The sequence below is a fragment of the Accipiter gentilis genome, chromosome 9 (assembly GCF_929443795.1).
Source record: "Accipiter gentilis chromosome 9, bAccGen1.1, whole genome shotgun sequence".
Taxonomy (NCBI): domain Eukaryota; kingdom Metazoa; phylum Chordata; class Aves; order Accipitriformes; family Accipitridae; genus Astur; species Astur gentilis.
In genome coordinates, this window is record NC_064888.1 from 31696124 (window position 1) to 31715287 (window position 19164).

The window sequence follows — 19164 nt, forward strand, 5'->3', positions numbered from 1 at the left end:
CTTGTCCGCATGGTTTTTATTTCTTCTGCCTTGCCAGCCCCCTAAATTATTACACTATCTTATCATATAAGGAAAATCTTGGGTTTCTGATAAAATCAGACATAATTTGAAAACGTCAAGGTATGGGGGTTTTACCAAATATGTTCACTTGAGTTAAAACTAGATTACAATCTGTTTGAAACACAAAGGCTTCTACACATAGCTCCTTCCAAAAAATTCAACTGTTTTATGGCTGCAAAGTTTTCTGAATGACATCTTTTTGGTTTTCATCACATAGAAAGTTTTAATTTTAAAATGCCCTTAGTTACAATTTTTAAAAACTTGGAAGAAGAAAACAAACCCAAACAAATTTAGTCAGGCTCTGAAATAACTCTTCTGTTTGGCCCCCAGTCCTCCCTATTTTATTTTTTTTTCCGAACTGGACAGAAAATGAAAGGCTTGCATTTTGGCTTAATCAAAAAATCAATTATTTGAATTCAATATCAAGTTATTTATTCTTTCTTCTTGCAATAATGCATGGTGTTCAGTTAAGAGATTGGTGCAGCATTCAGATACTTACCACAATGTACAAAATATAATACTGATTAAGATTCTAAAAAACTTACAGCCTCAAAATGGGAAAAAACATTTTTTTTTCTCATGGGAAACAACATGCAGGTACCAGACATCAGGAGGAAGAGCAGTCTAAATAATGCCCCTGATTCTGCCTGTAACTACGTTAGAATTTGCGTAATATAAAAGCTATTGGGAATCCCAAAGGCTGGGGTTCTGAGTATTATCCCACTACCATGTATGGATTATATTGGTTGAAAAATATGTTGAGATCAGTCTAAGATTTCTAATTTGACAGAGATCTCCAATTCTATTCACACTGCTTGTATTTCACTTTCACCCTTGGAAACTGTTTGCATATAATGATGATTAAAGACTTATCTATATGTTGAACTATATCACTAAGTACAGAGATAGATGCAATATACACCCAACACCTAGCTACACATATATTTGGATGAACGTGTCGATTCTCACTTCTAAGCTCAAAGAGAAAATGATAAATATTAATACTGCCAACAGAGCAGCCTGAAAGAAATCAGAGCTCTCCTTCCCTTTGAGCCGGTCTCAAGTTATTAGGTCCCTGAAAGTTTCTGAGCTACAATAGCTCACTCCTCCCATCTAGTGTCCAGAGAATCAACTGCGCAGAAATGGCGTCCAGCTTCACCTGCTGTTTAAGGGGAGACCATTAGTTGTGCAGAAGGAAGCTGATCTACGATGCTTCCTTTTGTTCCAGAAATTAAATTAAATTAAGCTAAATTACGATGCCAGCTCTTGCAATACCACCTGGCAGCCCAAGCCTGATGTACTGCACTTTTAATATGCAGTATTCCCTCCAAGAGATACACCGCATGGAGAGAGGAGCTGCATTCTCCTTCTTGTGTTACCTGGTAGAAAAAGATTGTTCTGGGATGTTACCACCCCCCAAATTCCCCCCCAGGTACTTACCAGGAGACAGTGAATGGGGTTTCCTCTCAGATCAGTGTCCGGAGCCTGCAACAAACTCCAGTCTCTCCCTTTATTGTAGGTGATGAAAGTTTTCACTTGGTTGTCAATCTTCTTATTAGCCAAGAACATTCCCTTTATCCCTGCTACCTAGGAAAAATTGACATGGCTGAAAAATAGATCAAGCCAATACAGGTTCTGTGCACGTGTCTCTCTTGCCCTGTCAAACCCAACAGGGATCCTGTGACTGTGTCAGTGTGGTAGATGTCAGGGCAAGAATTGCCAAGGAGCATGAAAGGAAGGGAAATTGAGGTGCTGGGGACAAGATAAGACCATCACAGGTGGAAAGGTGACAAGTGGAAAAGCAAGCTTATGTTTCAGAATAAGCACAGGAACAGATATCAAAGGCATTATCTGTAAAGTGACAACCTCTCAACTGTGTAGGCATCCTTTCCCCTGAAAGACAAAATATGCACAGGGTAATTATTTGCCTCTTGCACTCCAGTAGCAGGAAACAGCAGAAATTATGGCCTTGCAAAGAAAATCACAACACACACATAAACTTGCAGTGCAGTGCTTGTATTCTCATACAGCCTGCTTAAGATATTTCATCTAAGGATCCCAATGTGTTTCATAATCATCAGTGTTTCAACAGGATAACTTGGGCCACAGAGGTATTTTTATTACGGTTTCGTGTTTTGAGGAAACCAAAGCACTGGTGACTCAAACAAGGCCACCCAGAATGCTAGTTATAGAGCTAGCAATGAGATTCTCATTCTTTTATTTTTTCCTGGTGTTTTACCCAACAGCTTTCCTCCATAGACCTGCAGGAGGATTTTGTAAAGATGTGATGCTAACAGACTCATATTGGAACCAAGCCCAAAAGTGTCTTATTGGGGAGAAAAAAAAAGTCAACCTCAAACCACAACTCACACTGCAGTATGTTCCCATCTTCTCAGCGCACTGAAAATCAATAGCCCAATAGCTGCTGAAGCTTGCGAATGAATTTGTTAGGCTGTCATTCTGCAATGTGAGTGCTGCAATAAAAAGTGAAGTGAAATCGGGAGAAGGAGGGGGAAAGTGAGAAACTTTTTGGTTTACAGCAAGTCTGTTCAGTCAGCCACCCCATCTCTTCTTATGATGTAGAACAAGTACACAGAATCATTCATCAAAACTTTTTATTCATAAAAATTACTTAAATGGCATCATGTGGCAAATGGTTACACAGCAGATTCAGAATTTGTTCCAGCTCAACTGATTTAATTGTGTGGCTGGATTTGGATGCTACAGCTCCCAGTGAATAGGACCTTACTGCACTTTTAGTCACATGCTGTGGGACTACTAGTGTACAGTGCATTGGTACAGTACATTGGTGTACTTAGTCATTCCGAATAGCACTTCCCTGCTTGAGCAATGGCACTGAATTTCATTTGAAGTTATGTAAAGACTTAGACATGACTTGCTATAATAGGCAATAGTCTTTAAATTAAGTAGTTAACTAATTTATTGTTGATATAAACATAAAAAGATAATCATCTCAATTTCTTAGCTGGATTGTTTTGTCCCACCCAACTAAATATTCAGGATTCCTTTGCTGTAGTAGAAAGGCACCCTGAAAAGACAAGGATACTCTGTTTCCCAGTGATACTGCATGAATAGAGAGGGCTGGAAAAATAACATAGTTCTGCCTTTACTACCAGAGGCCAGAGCCTATAGCTCCATTTGTACTTTTCTTTGTTGTCCTGAAATAGTTGTATTATATAGTCCCTGTGAAATGCTGGCCATAAATGATTAAAGAACATTTTATATATCAGGTGATAAATGTGTTCTGAAATCCTGTGAATTTTTCTTTTTATGATTCTAGTCATGATCTGGGTCTCAGAATCCTTTCCTGAGAAAGCAAAGTGTAAGTTATACTGTCAGTCTCAGACAGCTTTATCTTAAAAAAAGACCACACACACTAAACATGTTTGTGTGCTGTCACTAGGAAGAGATACACCTATTGCATATACACAATCATGACACACACATTGATCAGTTCATCCCTGCTGTTCATGCAGTCGTAAGTGAGAAAGACATATGCAAGTAAGTGTATGACCACCAGTGGTCAGAGACAAAGCACTCCGTCAGCTCCCACACAGGCATCCTCGCTGCCCGGAATGCATTGTGTGCAGTTACAAATGCTATCTACAGTTTTAGAAAGATTCATACAAAACACTCACACAACTCAAAACACATTCTTCACTCCCCATCACCAACTTCATACGTCAAACATACTTCCCATCCAAGATGCATACTGCTAAAAAAAAAAGAAGTCCCAGAGTGACAGGCATATATACCATAGCTATAGACACATCTCTTTACAGTCTGTTATCACTTCAGTCATGGATTCCCACAGGCAGGATTGTCTTGCTGCGGACCAGTCCAACTACGGAACCAAGCAGAGCCATACCACATCACTGGAGAGGTGCAGAAACTAGAAGGGCACTCAGACCCAATGGCCAGTGATTCTTGCTCTTCCCTTGCTCTAGAAGATGGTCTCTAGGACAGCCGTTTTGTGACGGCAGACCCACTGAATGCTGAGTCCACTGTGCTACTGATGAAGTGGCACTGGAAGGTGGTGGAGATGAGAGCTATTCTCATACCCTGCTCTGTCCAACATGCAGAGAGGATAATAGTGTCCCTCTAGGAGTGGTCTCATCCTCTACAAGGTCCAGCAGCAGAAGAGTCCACACACTGAAATAACAATCTCTGAGTGAAAGGGTCCTGATGACTTACAGGAGAAGAGAAGGGAGAACACGTCAAGGCACCATGAAAGAACTTCTATTTTCTCTTCATGCCCAATGCAATTCCCCATTGAGCAGCACTGAGCAGATTTATCCTTGATGTAAAAACAGTTTAGGAATCTACACACACAAACACATCCACTACAATGCAACCCGAAGAACTTAATTCTAACACCTGACAAACATACATACAGACACGTGCACATTAAACAGGTCTTTCTCTGGCATCTTCTCAAATAATCTTGCTTTTCTAAATATTCTGCTGTCACCACAGAAGGACTCATTTTGCAATCTCTCCACTTCCTTTTAATTTATCTATGCATTTTTTTCTTCTCTTGTCTTCATTTCCATTTACCCCTAAAGCATTCATCATTTGCAACAGCCCTACTGGGAGAATCACGCTGGATGGCTTTCTGTTCCCTTCCAGCTAGAACATCAAATTGAAAGGAAGGTTTGTGCCAGGTTCACTGTCAGCCAATATTCTTTCTATCTAGATAATCAGCAGATATGACGCTACAAGTCTGATTCCATCAATTTCAATCCAGGTTACTGTGTGGTGTCAGCCTAATAAAACAAAACAAAGGCTTTTCTTCCCCCCTGGGATGTAGGACACCTTTACATAATGCAGTGAAACTGCTTCTCAAGCTGACAGTAATAAGAGGCAACAGTTTTTCCATGGACTGCCAGTGCTATAGAGAGGCTAATGGTAAAAATCTCCAAATGACTGAAGTGCCAGTGCCCATTCTTCTACAGTTCATCTGCATTTATGTACAACACTTGGGCTCTCTGGGCAATTCAAGGTGGTTTTCAAGTAAAGGGCAGCTAAAGGCAAACTACATAGCAGAGCTAATATTCAGATGGTGATGGGCAAATATTGGAAGCATCTTCATTTTCAAAGGAACTCAGATCTAGTTCATTGTCTTTATTCTAAATGGTAAGAAAATCCCACAAAGGAGACCTGAAAAAAGAAGCTGACCCTAAAAAAAGCAGCTGAGGACTGAATTTCTACTTAGCTGAGTGCTGTCTCCAAGAGTAAAACAGGCAGCAGAGCAAGAGAAGTACAAGGGCACATTAAAATTCCTATTCTTAGGATCAGTTGTCATAAAAGACAATGTAAATTGGCCTTTTTACAGGTACCTTAGGCAGAATGTACTTGTCAGAAAAAGGGTCAGGGGTAAAAGGGACATCAAAATGAGGTAGGGGAGTGCCCATGCTCATGAGATAGCGCAAGATGGCATATCTAAAATCACTTCAGGTCCCAGAATAGTCCAAGCTGAGAAAGGTCACAAAGATAGCTGAAAACTGTTGTCTCTCCTTACTTCTAAACCAAGAGATTAGGCTGTCAGAAATGCAACAAAAATTAGAGAATGATGCTATTCAGAGTGTTGGGAGCTTTTAAAGCCATAGGCTGGACCAATGTTGGTCAGGAGGACTTTGGCTGAGAAACTTAAAGGGTTCCTCTCAGGGATTGAATGAACTATTCCACTGCATCTTCCAATGCCTATCTTCCTGTGCATGAAAGACCTATGAGCTCACCTGAGAACCTACAGGAGAATACAGCAGTGAACCTGTTCATAGTATTAGGCTGGGCCTAAATTCAACACCTGTGTAAAACCTGGCCTTGAAACTCAGCAGACTGCACTGAGGCCCTTAAGTAAAAGGAGGGTAAACCCACGTGTTTAGCCACTTTTTGGCTCTGCTGTTCACATGCATATTATGAGACTGATGTGCAAGAAGGAAATGGTACTGGCATCATGTGAGCTCCTGAGATAGCAATGAGATGTTTGGAGTCATGACATACCTCATAGAGGTCAATCATCACATTCCCCTCCAGCCCTTGACTACTCTTGACATTTTCCAAGGCCAGGGTGAAGTACACCCCTCGGGTGTCAGAGATATAGAGATTGTATGTGTCGTTCTGGTTCCACTCTTGAACAGCTGCAAACACCTGATTCTCATCGGTGCTGATAACGTGCATGTCCTGGGGAAAGAAAAGAGAGGAAGGTTACTAGAGCGACCTCTGCTCCATCACTTCCAAGGGCACCAAAGCAATTGTGGTGGAGCAAGGGATATATTTAGGCTGGAGTTTAATCGGAAACTGTAGACAACGCTCCTGTAAGCGGATAATCCCATCCAGGAATATTTTTACCCTAGCTATCTTCTGCCAATTTTCAAAGCGGTAATTAACTCATGAGGTGTTAATTGAACATTTACATTGGCAGTACAGTGTTATACAGCAGCACTTCCCCCCCCTTGCACCAACACTGTCATTTTAATGAGTACTTTGTTGGGGGTGGTGTGGGTGGTGTTTATTTGGTTTGCATTTTTTTTCTCATCTGAGTGATTCCACTTATGATTGTGGAATCACAGATATTAAAAATGTGGGGTTTTTTTTAAAAGAAGAAAAACACAGCATCTGAAACACCTGCTACTTGCCTAGCATTCAGAAACCAAGTTTCTGAACTGATACAAGGAGAATCTCATGGGTTAACATCTGCAGCCAGTACTGCTGTTATTTATTATTTCTAATGACAGTGTTGACTAGAAGCCAAGGGCCTGGACCACTGTGCTGAACACTCCCCCAAGAAACGTAACAGAAAGACAACCCTAATCCTCACTAGATGTAAAGAGCAGAATTGTAGTTAGATCACTAGTGTTATGAGTGAAGTTTTGTTTTAGTCTGTTTGTTCTGTGTGTTACAGCAGGCAGGAAGGAATGAAAAGATTGCACAATTAAAGAAAAAGCAGAAACTATTAAACCTGATTCCCTCTTTCAATGCCTGGAGAAATTATTACCCAGTGGAAAAAAGCCACCAAGAGCAATTGTTATAATGCAATTCCCAGGCTCTATCTGCCCAGCACAGGCATCCCGAGTTCTTTGGTGCCATAAAAATCTGTGGAGGTAGGAAAAGAAATGCAGATTTCTTAGCACCAGGTGATTCCCAGAAGATTCAGCTGTTCTGTCTGTTTTGGGCAGATATCCCAAAGTTATTCTGCTTCCATGAATCTCAGCCAGGGCTTTCTATATGCAAAACTGGGAACTTTATCAGAAAAATGTACTCTTTGGAAGCTGATGCTACTTCTTCCTTCTGTTAATAATAGCCTTTAACAATTCACTTTCTCATGGTTTTGTAGGGGGAATTAACACTTCCAGATGGAGCCTTGTAATGTAAAGATGAAGAATAATTTAATGAAGAAATCTAATCTATAAATTTGAAAGTGGATTCACCATGAAGTTAAGATTCAGAACAGTTGTTTGTTCATCCAGATCCAGATCTGAGTACGGAGTGGATAAATAATCACTTGATTTACTTGCTTCTTTGCGAAGGAGAAAAATGTATCCCAGAAGATGGGCTGGTTTTGTGGAGGAACACATTGGCTTAAATCCTGAGGCAACAGGAAAGGCAATGTAAGTCCCACTGCCTTCTACTAATTGTGGTTGTGTATAGATATCCTCTCTTAGCTCCAGCTGTGCTAGTAGAAGTTAATTCTGCAGCTGTTTGTCAGAGGCTCCTTATTTCAGACTGTCACCCTAGTCAATCTGCTGGTAGATCTACATGAGTAGGTGTTTCCAATGTGCTTCAGGCAACCTTGGCTAGCACAGCTCTCAAGTTTAAACTTTTGCATATGTGCATATACACATGGGTAGAGCTCTCTATAATAAGTAGGACTATACCAGGGAAAACTAAAGGCAATTTCATGAATGCTTAAGAAGCAAATAATTTATTCACTAGATGCTTCCTGAGTTTTGATCAGATCATGCTGTTAGATGCAAGTCTAAAGAAGACCCCAGTAAGGCTGAAGGAATTTAAGCCTGGAGAAGTGGAGATTGAGACAGAATTGGCATAATATACATACTGCAGAAAGTAAAAAATGATAGTGTTCCAACTGTTTGCCTTTGGGGATCAATTAACTTTTCCTTTTAATATGGCCTTGTCCAATAGACGCAGTAACAATGCAAAGCCTTGATAGAAAGGGATCAGTAAGTATATGGGCATCAAACAGGTCTTTGACCAACATCAGGAAATTTTAATTTCCTCATTGGGAAAATTAAAATTAATCAGCATATCATATTAACTACTATTTTATTTTTTTCAGAGTGGGGGTTGCTTTTTTGGGGGGAGCAATAATACAAAAAGACAGCCTTCATCTTGATATGGAGCAAGAGCTTCACTGCATGTTCCACTACTACAACAGATGTTTGTTTCACCTCCCTACGGAAAGGGAAGAACAGGAAAGTGAAGCCAAGCATCTTTCTCAAACAGTCATTGTCATCTTCAGTGGCTCCCCATACATCTGCCTACTGAGAGCCTGAGCTTTCCTTTCTCTGATCCAGCACATACTGGAAGTACATTAATATGCAGTTCTACTATCTGTCCCTCTTGCCCTTCCAAAGACATAAGTAAGAGCATGATGCTGTGCATGGGTTTGATCAGGCATCTACTCAAATGACTAGAGGCCAAGGCTTTCTGAATTACTAAACATGCTTCAATTGCCCTTTTTGCACTTGGTCAGGGAACTTTTCTTCCTGGCAAGATAAATAGCAGGGATGTGTAATGCCTGTTTTATCCTGTCAATTACTGGGACTGTCAGCTCTTTTTAAGGTCTGTATTTAAGATTTTTTTTGTGGTTATTGCTTCTTCCATCAGGACGTGTATCCTGAGGTTGAAAGAAGGTGATGAATTTAAAACAGAGGTACCACATGCACCCATCCCATCAGTATTCAGCCCAGCACCAGTTAAGGGCAGGTCTTGTTAAAAAGAGAAATTGCTTGGCTTGCTTCAGTATCACAGATGTCTGCCCAGTGCATTGGTCTAAAATGGAGTGAATGTACCCTGTGTGTACATTTGAGGTGATTATCATGAATGACATTACGGAGTCTGTGACAGAGCCCACATTGTGGTGCTGTGGTACAGAATAGGCAGTACCAACCCACTGGTCAACATCACTGCAGAAATTAACAGGTCTCAGTAAAGACCATTTACAGGGTTAACACAGCCTGTATGCACATGTGCAGGCATCTTCTTGTATGGAGAGAGAGTTTCAAGTTCATTTAGGCTTTTAATCAAACTGGCTACTAGGCTATCAATGCCAACAAGAAGAATACTTTAGTTTTGATTCGCTGCAGGCCATTTCTGCCTGAGCAGCAGTATCACCTGCCAAAGCTGCCTGCCTTCGCACCCCTCCGGTTTAGGAAGAGTGACATGCAGAAACAAAAAGCTTGGTATTTCCGTCTTCAATTTCAGAAGTCGCGTAGTACTGTTTACCATATTTGGCCCCTCTTTCTTAGCTGAAGGAGATAAAACAGAATTTAGGCATGAAAGAAGCTGTTTGTTTCAATTCCTTGAACAGTATAAGGCTTTGTGCATTTTTAATAAAAACAGCTATCCTGCTTTGCTAGCAGCCTCCTAGACAGCCACAGCTCCACTGTAGCTCCTTCCAAGCCAAATGTAGCTCTTCGGTCTTTGAAGATACTCCAAGATTGTGACAAAGCATCTTATCTCCTTAAATATCTGCCTTTTTCTTTAGGTCAAATAACATGAATGTATTGCTCCAATTCCTCTTCTCTGAGAACACATTGCAATTTAATTGTAGTGCATTTTCCCTGGCTCTCCAGAGATCTCTTTGAGAAGGTGGACAGCTGGAAAAGTAAGCGTGGGCTAAAGGAGACAACCTGTTCAGAGCAAGCAGTTTCTCTACAGATGGTCAGAATCAGCTGTAAATGACAATTTTGATTTGGGTGTTACAATAACCATGCTATAAAATACAACTCCTCTGCTACGGGCCACTTTAAATAATACCTGTTCAAATTTATCTGAATTGACAGAGTAATTCCCTCCTGCTTGGACAGGAAGTTTCAAACCAACCTATCTTTAAACATGACTGAAGATTTTGGGGTAGACCACAGGTCTACTGTGTCAGAGCCAAGAAGATATCATGGCTTCTGGTAGGGTGCTCAATGTCCTGTAAGCTGGGTTTTCAGGCAATGTAAATAGGAGCAAAGGGTACAACAGCACAGTAGGTAAGGTATGGCATTGAAGAACTGGGTTTGAGTTGCAGTCTGGTTATATGAAAGCCACCCAGTGAATCCACTATAAACTGGTCAGCTGGGTTGAGGAATCAAAGACAGCCAGTTGCGATATTAGCCAAATTGTCCCTTTTAATATTTCCACCTACAAAATCTGGTGCACTTTCAGGTGCATACAACATACAAGGTTGACCTTGCACTTTCTTTTTTTCCTTTTCACAATCCTTGCTTAATTTCTGGGAATGCATTTGTCTCCAGATGTTAGACCTTACATAGAATCCACAAGATCATTTGCTACCTTTGAGCTTAAATTTCATTTAAGCCAGACTATATCAAGAATGAAAAGGCCACAAAAAAGAGAGAAAAAAAAAAATCCTCTGTCTTTGTTAAGAAGCTATTACAAGCCCAGATGAAAAATGGTGATTTCTTCAAAATGGAGCCAACATTTTATATAGGTCTTTTAAAAAAAAAAAAAATCAGCTCCAGAAGGCAGCAGTAGCCTTTCAAGCTCCAATGCTAATTCACCATTGTTCTTAATTAGGGAAGATATGGAGCAGACACACAAAGACATGTCTTTGCTTGGTTCCCATTAAAATCTACTAATGATGCACAGCACAAAAAGCAACCCACACAGGATAGGGACAGGAGAAGGGCATTTTAAGACCAAAAAAAAGAAAAAAAAATAGAGTCCTCTCCAAAACTTAATTAACTAACCATAAAGAAATGGTAATTGACAAGGACTGTGGTATCTGTCTACATTTCATGCTGATGTCCTTGACTAGCCAAAGTGCTGACATTGTTTTCAGTCCTTTCTTGCTTGCAAATAGTCTGTTAAAGAAGAATGAAGTTTCCACTCATTGCATGTCATCTTGCAGTTACTTGTGTTGGATTCAAGAATTTCTGTTCAATTAAAATATCTGTAGGTTCATATGGGCATTCCAGCAACAACCTACCTTGGGCAAGGAGTACTTTGGCAGCTTCATCTGTGCAAATGCATTCCTCCTGTAAGAAACGTAATAATGTGGTCTTCCTCCTGATGTCAACTATGAGAGAAGCAGGAAAGTTATCATCAGGATTTTTAATTTATTTTTTTATTATTATCAGCGAAAATATCAAGCAAAAGCTGTCAAGGGAAATACCACAGTATTAGCAGCAATGGCTTAAAACTGCAGCACTCTTACAGTTGATGAATAAACATTGATCCAACTGACAGTGGCTGAAAAAGAAAGCGAGAGGAATCCCATTTTGTGCAAAGAGAGACAAAGGCCAGAATTTCAGGTGAAAGTCTGGGGAAAGCAGAGTCCTGGCTTCACTTGGGCCATTATGTCACCTGCTGATACCACAGCTTTCCTCTGCCTTACCATAAAACTGTCTGTTCTTTGCTATCTGCAGAGCTGCTGTGTAGGCCATTGGTTAGATCAGCAGGTTGGCAGACATGAGGCTTGATTTCTATTTCTGCCTCTACCTTTGGTTCCTGCATGGCCCTGTACGAGCCATATGTATCTGTTAGAAGATCAGCTAAGCATTCACAGCTCCTGAAGGCAGGAGAAGCTTAGTCAATTTGGTATTTCTGTGGATCTGGACATTTATTTAAGCGCCTAAATACCGATGGCGAGACCTTGAAAATGCTGCGTTAGAGCAATGTGAGGTTTCATTTCCTCCCACCTATTAACGAGGGGGAAAAGTAGAAAGAAAAAAAAGCTGTCAATGTTATCTGGCTTCCAGTGCTGCTGAAGTATAATCAATGTTTGTAAAGTACTTTGAAAACCTTGGATGAAAGATACTGAAGAACACATATTCCAAGGGATTCTCCATGCAGAACTTTGCTTTCATTGCCTGATATCTGGGCTTATCAATAATTTTCTTTAGTAGTGTTTTAAAATGCACCATAGTAGTTTAAAATGCAAGATACACAGAGGCTAGGTTCATACCAGATTAAGTAAAATAAGAACTATTTTTTATTCTAAAGCTCTTCAACATTTTTTTTTTTTTAAGGGAATTGGGCAAAAGTTAGGGGAAGAGAGGCCAGAAGCGTTGTTTATGAGAGAGTGTGATCTTGTAAATAAAACACAGTGTAGTGGGAGAAATAAACCCACATTCCCTTATCCTCCTGGTTTTGAGCCTACTAATTCTCATTCCAAATGCCTTAGTTGCAGAAGAGCTAGATGGAGATCAAGGAAGATAGGGGAGGCTAGGGTAGAATGCTCAGTGTTCATCTGTTTTCCAAGCCTTTACTGTCTGGTATAGGGCTATTCATTGTCTGCAGAACAGTGCCTGGGATAAGGCAGGGTCCAGCATCAGCCACAGCGTGTTACTTAGCTCTCCCTTGCTAGCCAGATAGATCCAGACACGTACATAACCACTTGAAGAATCCCATTTTAAATTACCAGCCAACAGTGAATTCGACTACTTCGAACAAAGCAGAGTTTGTTTCCAGGGATTACAATATTATTATTTCATACCCATAAGTGTTAATTATTAATGATAGGCAAGTACTATCTCTTTGACCTGTTATATTTATTTCTGTTTAAGAATCCTAAGAAGTTTAAGGATTAAAATGGGAGCTTTCCAAATCCAAATATTACATGATACCTTCTCAAACTGCATTACAAACATGAATATATGAAGTTGTGCAAAGTCCCATTGGGCATTAAGGGGAACTTTGTAAGAGGCTGCCTCTCCTCCTTACACCATGCAGCTAGCATGGAGGTAGAACAAAGCCAAAATTTGACAGCACTGGGAACACTATACAACAGTTTATAGACAGAAAGAGAAATGCATCAAAATACAAGGGCTGTTTAGAAAGGTAGACAATTTCCCCAGCAGTGACTTCAGATGATGCAAAGGGGCTGGCTTCTCTCCAGTGTGTAATAACATCAGGTCAGAACAGAGAAGACTAACAATCTTGAAGAGCACAACACCACGGCATCAGTGATGAAGTAACGAATCAATTCATGTATGTAGAGAAATACCCCAGCTCCTGTGTCACTCAAGCGACAAACACACAGTCATTCTGAAAGAGCGAGCATGGCTGGACAGTGATGCATGCCCCTGCTTTCCTTACCACATAAACATTTCATTTATGCCTCAGACACACTAGCTATTCTGGAATGTGCATCCCAGATTTATTTGTGGGTGATTTAGACTGGTGTTTATGACCGAGTTCATTAACTGAAGGTAATTAGCAGTCAACTCACCCAGTTTAAAATATCAGTCCTCTCTCTTCCCTCCATCCCCAAGCATGGCAGAATATAAACTGGAAGACCAGTTTAGTCCTAATGATTTCCAGTTCACCTCCATGTTCCCTGCAATTCTGTTGTTATTTTCATCCTCTTCAGCTGTTATTAAATGGACACTGGCGGCAGCCTAATGAAACCCACAGTAGTTCAGATCTATTCACCAGCTCTCATCTGGAACACAACTTGGCTGAGTACATCTCATCTTCAGCCTTTTCACTATAATCACAACTGAGGCATAACAATAAAGCCTGATTACTCCTTCTTTCGTTCTTCCCCTGATTCCCTCCCTCCTTTTCTATTTCTCTCTCGCACTCAAAAATGCTTTGGTCTACTCCCTTGTAATAGCAGATGACTGACACATCACTTCAAGCTGGGGGGTTACAGCAGTAATCCTAGGGTGCTGATGAGATTGGAGGGAGTGGCATAGCACTCCAGTACATATGGTGGATGCTCCAGGCAGGAACACTATGACCCTGCAGTCACAAGATACTAGAGGTAAAAGGAACACTATTAGCATTGTAAGGAACTGCAACAATACACTCTGCCTTTATTATTTGGATCCAGTATTGTCTGATTAGTTGGGAGCTAATACACATGCACATACATAGAAAGGAATGGAAGAGAAAATAATGTAATACAGAACAATATAATATAAAATAACAGAATAAATAAGAGAAGAGGGTGTCCTGTACCTGAACGAAGACATAATCATCCTGGACGATCAGGGAGTTATGGTCAATATAGCCTGGAAAGGGTTTGCTGCGAGTAGCTTCGCTGCAGTTCTGCATCTTGCAGGTGATGTATTGGGCATCTGAAAGGAAAAGAACAAAACCAAGACACTTGAGATCCTCAGCACAGATTCTTCTTACTGTGACAAACCTATCTGCTGAGGCAGCATTTCTGCTTCCCAGCCTCATGTGACATAAAGCAACACCGTCCATTCAACGCAACACAACGCTTCTTTCCTTTACACCCCTCATAAATCCACTCTTGATTACTTTCTTCCTTTAAGTTTCTTCCTTCTTCACCTGCCTCAGCAGCCCATTATTCCTTTCATTCCACCCTATATCATACATCAGAGCTATGCATTGCTCCTTTATACCAAGAGAGAGCTCAGCATAGCTGATCTGATTACTGCATGCCACTCTTGCGGTTCCATGCTGGAAGTAGACCAGAGGCAACATTTGAAGGTGGCACAATGTAATGTTTGTGGCTCAGGTCTGACAGAAACCTAGTCAAGGGCATACCATTCAGCACTGTTACTTGTCCTGCTGAGTTTACTTGGATGATACTCAGGCTTAAGCTTAAAGCAAGGATCTGAGTGAGGGAACAGAGCTGTGAAGGACCCTTTACAGAGGCAACAAACAGCCTAAGTCCTGTGACTCTCAAAGTAACTATGGGTCTGAAGAGTTGTATCCATGCTGCAGGGCAGATAGGCTCTGGGCTGAGCCCCTACAGTTTCCCTGTCACCCCCATGGTGTGGGATTTTCTGTAGAGCATGAGAGCTTCTCCATGGTCACATGCTGAGTTTATTTAGAACATGGGCAAGGTCCAGAGCATACACAAGTATGAGGACACCGGAGGACGTCTGCCCCATAGTGTCACCACTGAGAACCCCTTCCACAGTACACCTCCGTATTTCCTACAAGCCCTTGCACTCTGCAGAGTAATTCAGATCACCTTGGAAAGTAATTCAGACCACCCCCTGCTCAGGGGTTTTACCTACTTCTCTGTTGACAGTGTGGGTAGATGCGCTCTGGCAGACCTGGGCAATCATTCCACCCTCTCTTGAAACTAGAGGCCTTAGCAGTTTCAGTCAGTCATACGGTTCAAAGTAAATGGCCTAAATGCAGCCCTAAAGCCATCTCATCCACCGTCACTGTATGGGATGTCCTCATCTCCTATTCTGAGCATTGCAGGGTGCTCACCTCATAATCCATCACCTGAAGAAAAACAATTTGAATTTCTTCATGGTGGTAATTTATCCTATAATACACAACCAGATTCTCAGTATTCAATTTGGGCTCTTTCAGATCAATTAAGAAGTTGCATTTTGTTTAATGACAAAGCTGATTTATAGGAAGAAGGATTTTGGCATTTTAGCATTAGCGCTTATATGACAGAAACACTACATGGCATTTAATGTTAGAACTACTTCTAATCTTTTTCCTTGTTGGAGAAATGCAGGCCCTTATTTGATATAATTACCACCTTCTGATCAGAGAAGTAGCTTTTTACACTGAAATAGAAATGGCTGGATTTTTACCATCTCATATTTAATCTTGGTTTTAATTAAAATCTATCATTTGACATTTCTTTCCTTGCTTCCAAGGGCTGTTGACTTCTGCTTGAAACAGACATGCAGGGTAACGAACCTTCAGGAAAGTTTGATGAGGGATGATTTTACCCCGGCATTTGCAGAGTTCTTGGAATATATAAAGTGCTAAGTATTATTAGTCACTGTAGTTTATAACATTTTATGCTTTCGCAGCTCACTGCAAAACATTAATTAATACAGCCCAGACAGCATGATCGAAATGCATTTCCCTTCAGAGGGACATGATTTTTTCCACATTAGCCACGAGAGGGCAGGGAACAACGTAACTCCCAGCCTGCTCATTCCAGTGAGTTCAGGAAAGTTCCCTTTCAGAGCTGTTCAGCCCTCTGTCCCTCTGCTCCCAGGAAGGTGGGGGACAAGGGGACCAGAGCCTCTTCCACCACCCAGTAGTACTGTGTGGTGCAGCATGTCCCCTCCTCATAAGATGGAAAATGAGCATGCATCTTTTCACCTGCAACACAACCAATTCCCACTCCTGTTTAATTCAATCCATTGTATCATGAACAGCAGCCCCCACATTCATAGAATCATAGAATGGTTTGGGTTGGAAAGGACCTTTAAAGGTCATCTAGTCCAACCGCCCCTGCAATGAAGAGGGACATCTTCAACTAGACCAGGTTGCTCAGAGCTCCATCCAACCTGACCTTGAATGTTCCCAGGGATGGGGCATCTATCACCTCTCTGAGCAACCTGTTCTAGTGTTTCACCACCCTCATTGTAAAAAATTTCTTCCTTATGTCTAGTCTAAATCTACCCTCTTTTAGTTTAAAACCATTACCCCTTCTCCTATCGCAACAGGCCCTGCTAAAAAGTTTGCCCCCATCTTTCTTATAAGCCCCCTTTAAGTACTGAAAGGCCACAATAAGGTCTCCCCAGAGCCTTCTCTTCTCCAGGCTGAACAACCCCAACTCTCTCAGCCTGTCTTCACAGGAGAGGTGCTCCAGCCCACTGATCATTTTTGCAGACCTCCTCTGGACCCACTCCAACAGGTCCATGTCTTTCATGTCCTGAGGGCTCTAGGGCTGGACACATTACTCCAGGTGGGGTCTCATTCTGTCTCAGTGAGGTTCCTGAGTGAAAAGCCTGGCAATCCCAAGCTCAATCAAAGCAGCATCAGTTGAAATGGCTGGCCCCACCGCCCCCTGAGCTGTTGGCAAGACTAGGTGGCTTTTCATACATGGGATTGAATCACCCAGCATAGAGCTATGTAGGATCAGACCTCTGTTTTCCATCTTGTTTCCTTTTACTTCCACAGGCACACCGGCTGTCTGGGAGACTCTAAGAGGAGACTGCAGGGCTGTCTTACTGCCCATGCAAATGGGTTACCTATCCTGAGAGCACCGGGAGGTAACAGGACGGGTGCTGCTGGGGCCAGCCAGCAAAGAAGATTAAGGAATCTCCTCCACAAGAGATTTTAAAGAGCAGGTCAGGTTGACATCCATTAGAGGTCACTGAAGTTTTTTTCTATCCTGTTTTAATGGAGGAATGGGGACTACATCTATTTCTGCTGTGATCGCAGGAGCCTGTGCAACAGCGATTGTATCATTGATGAAGATTTACTAAGGCAATTCCTGTGAACTTTTACAGTGCAATTCTCCATGCCTTCAATTCTAAAATGCCAGTAATAACTACTAAAGGGCAGGGCACTGAAATTGCTTAAGCTAATCTCCCCAAACAGCCAAACCCTGAGATGTGCACACCAAGAAAAGCTCCCTCTGCTATGGGAGACAGAAAGAAGGAAAAACAGGCTTCTTGCAGTGCCTGGATCCCTCTTTTTTTCTAAGGGAAGTTTTGCTGTGCTCACGTTGACTCAAGGATTTTGTTTCAGCATTTGATTCTCATGGACATTTTATGTGATTCCATTGGCTGAGCTTTGTAATTTAGCATTAATTAATGTCAATTAATGTATTCAGTTGCTAAGCCCTGGAATTAATTTCATTAGTTTCCCCGCACAGATGTTTTCCCTGCCATAGGTAATTAGGACATTATGCTTTTCATTTCCAGAACCCTCACCTCCAACAACAGCTGCTGTTTTTAATATACAACAACAAAGTCATGCTGTGCCTGGAGAGAAGAACATAGCAACATGCAGCTCTTACACCCCCAGACACTTTGATTTTGACAGGTTTAGACACCTAGAGTAGAATTCTTCTCGGGGGATGGCAGCTATTTCTGAAGAGGAAGCAAGAAAAGTCACAGAACACAAGAATGGAGGAGACATCTTGTAAGGGAAACCTCTGACAAAATCTGTTTTCAGTGGTGAAAGAGAATTGCAAATGCTAACACATAGCGAAAGTTAAGAGCCAGGGGGACCCTGTGCCATGAAATATTTTAGTCTCTTCTGTTTAGCTTGAGCTCCATGCTAATATGTTCTCAAGGGAAACGCATCCAGACTGTCCCAGAGACATTTCTTGGCTCAGCTGGTGGAGATGGAAGGTCTTTGGTGGCTACTGGAGGTTGGCGAGCCTCTGCAAAAGTACACAGGACAGTTTCAAATCCCTTCCTTAAGCAGAGTAGGACTTTCTTCAGGATACTTTGTTGTCAAGTGTTTTTTTGGATGACATACCAAAACCTAATACCCACTGCTTTCTAGTCTAAGCTTGCATGTATATCTTTCAAAAACCTTATTTGATCAGAAGGACAGTCAGAGAAAATATTCACTGTACTCACTGCAAATGTATAATTTTTATTCTTCTTGTCTTTAACTCATTGAGGAATGTGTCCTTCTTTCTACAAATAAATCCACTAAGGACAAATCAGGAGTTTATGCAAAGAGCATCCACATAATCTATGAATTGTTTGTCTTCCAGATTTACTATGAAGTATCCCAGCTCATTACTGAGCAGCTTAGACATTAGGGATAGCTTCTGCTTTTGAAGGATGACTGGCATCCTGTAACTAATGAACCATAAGAACATGGTAGAAACATACCTCATGGAAAGACCCAGGCCTGTAACCCCTCTCCAACAGTGACTAATAACAGAAGCCTAGGAAAGATTATAAGAATCTCTCCCAGTATCTTGGTAGTCCAGGTACACCTTCAGCATCTACAACCTCCCATGGCAATGAGTTCCACAACTTAATTAAACGTTCTCCCATACTTTAATCTTTCTACTCTTTTTTTGAGAAACACACAAAATGACTGGTTTTTATCCATTTCCATCTGGTCTGAATGTTGATTTGTGAAATGTTTATGATACAGGAATATATTCACAACTCTCCAGGACTCAGCAACTGCAAAGCAATTAACTAGTAATGAAGATCAGTGAAATGAAGC

At 41.3% G+C, this 19164-nt stretch overlaps 1 protein-coding gene across 1 annotated transcript in view; it reads right to left on the minus strand.

The window, feature by feature from the left end:
- Positions 1-19164, minus strand: part of SORCS1 (sortilin related VPS10 domain containing receptor 1) — a 310095-nt gene that overhangs the window by 62784 nt on the left and 228147 nt on the right. Inside the window, exons 7-10 of the mRNA XM_049810783.1 lie at positions 14242-14360; positions 11264-11353; positions 6085-6264; positions 1501-1647 (exon numbers count right to left, since the gene is read on the minus strand). Of these exons, the coding sequence (XP_049666740.1) occupies positions 1501-1647; positions 6085-6264; positions 11264-11353; positions 14242-14360 (536 nt within the window). The remainder of the gene's footprint in view (positions 1-1500; positions 1648-6084; positions 6265-11263; positions 11354-14241; positions 14361-19164) is intronic.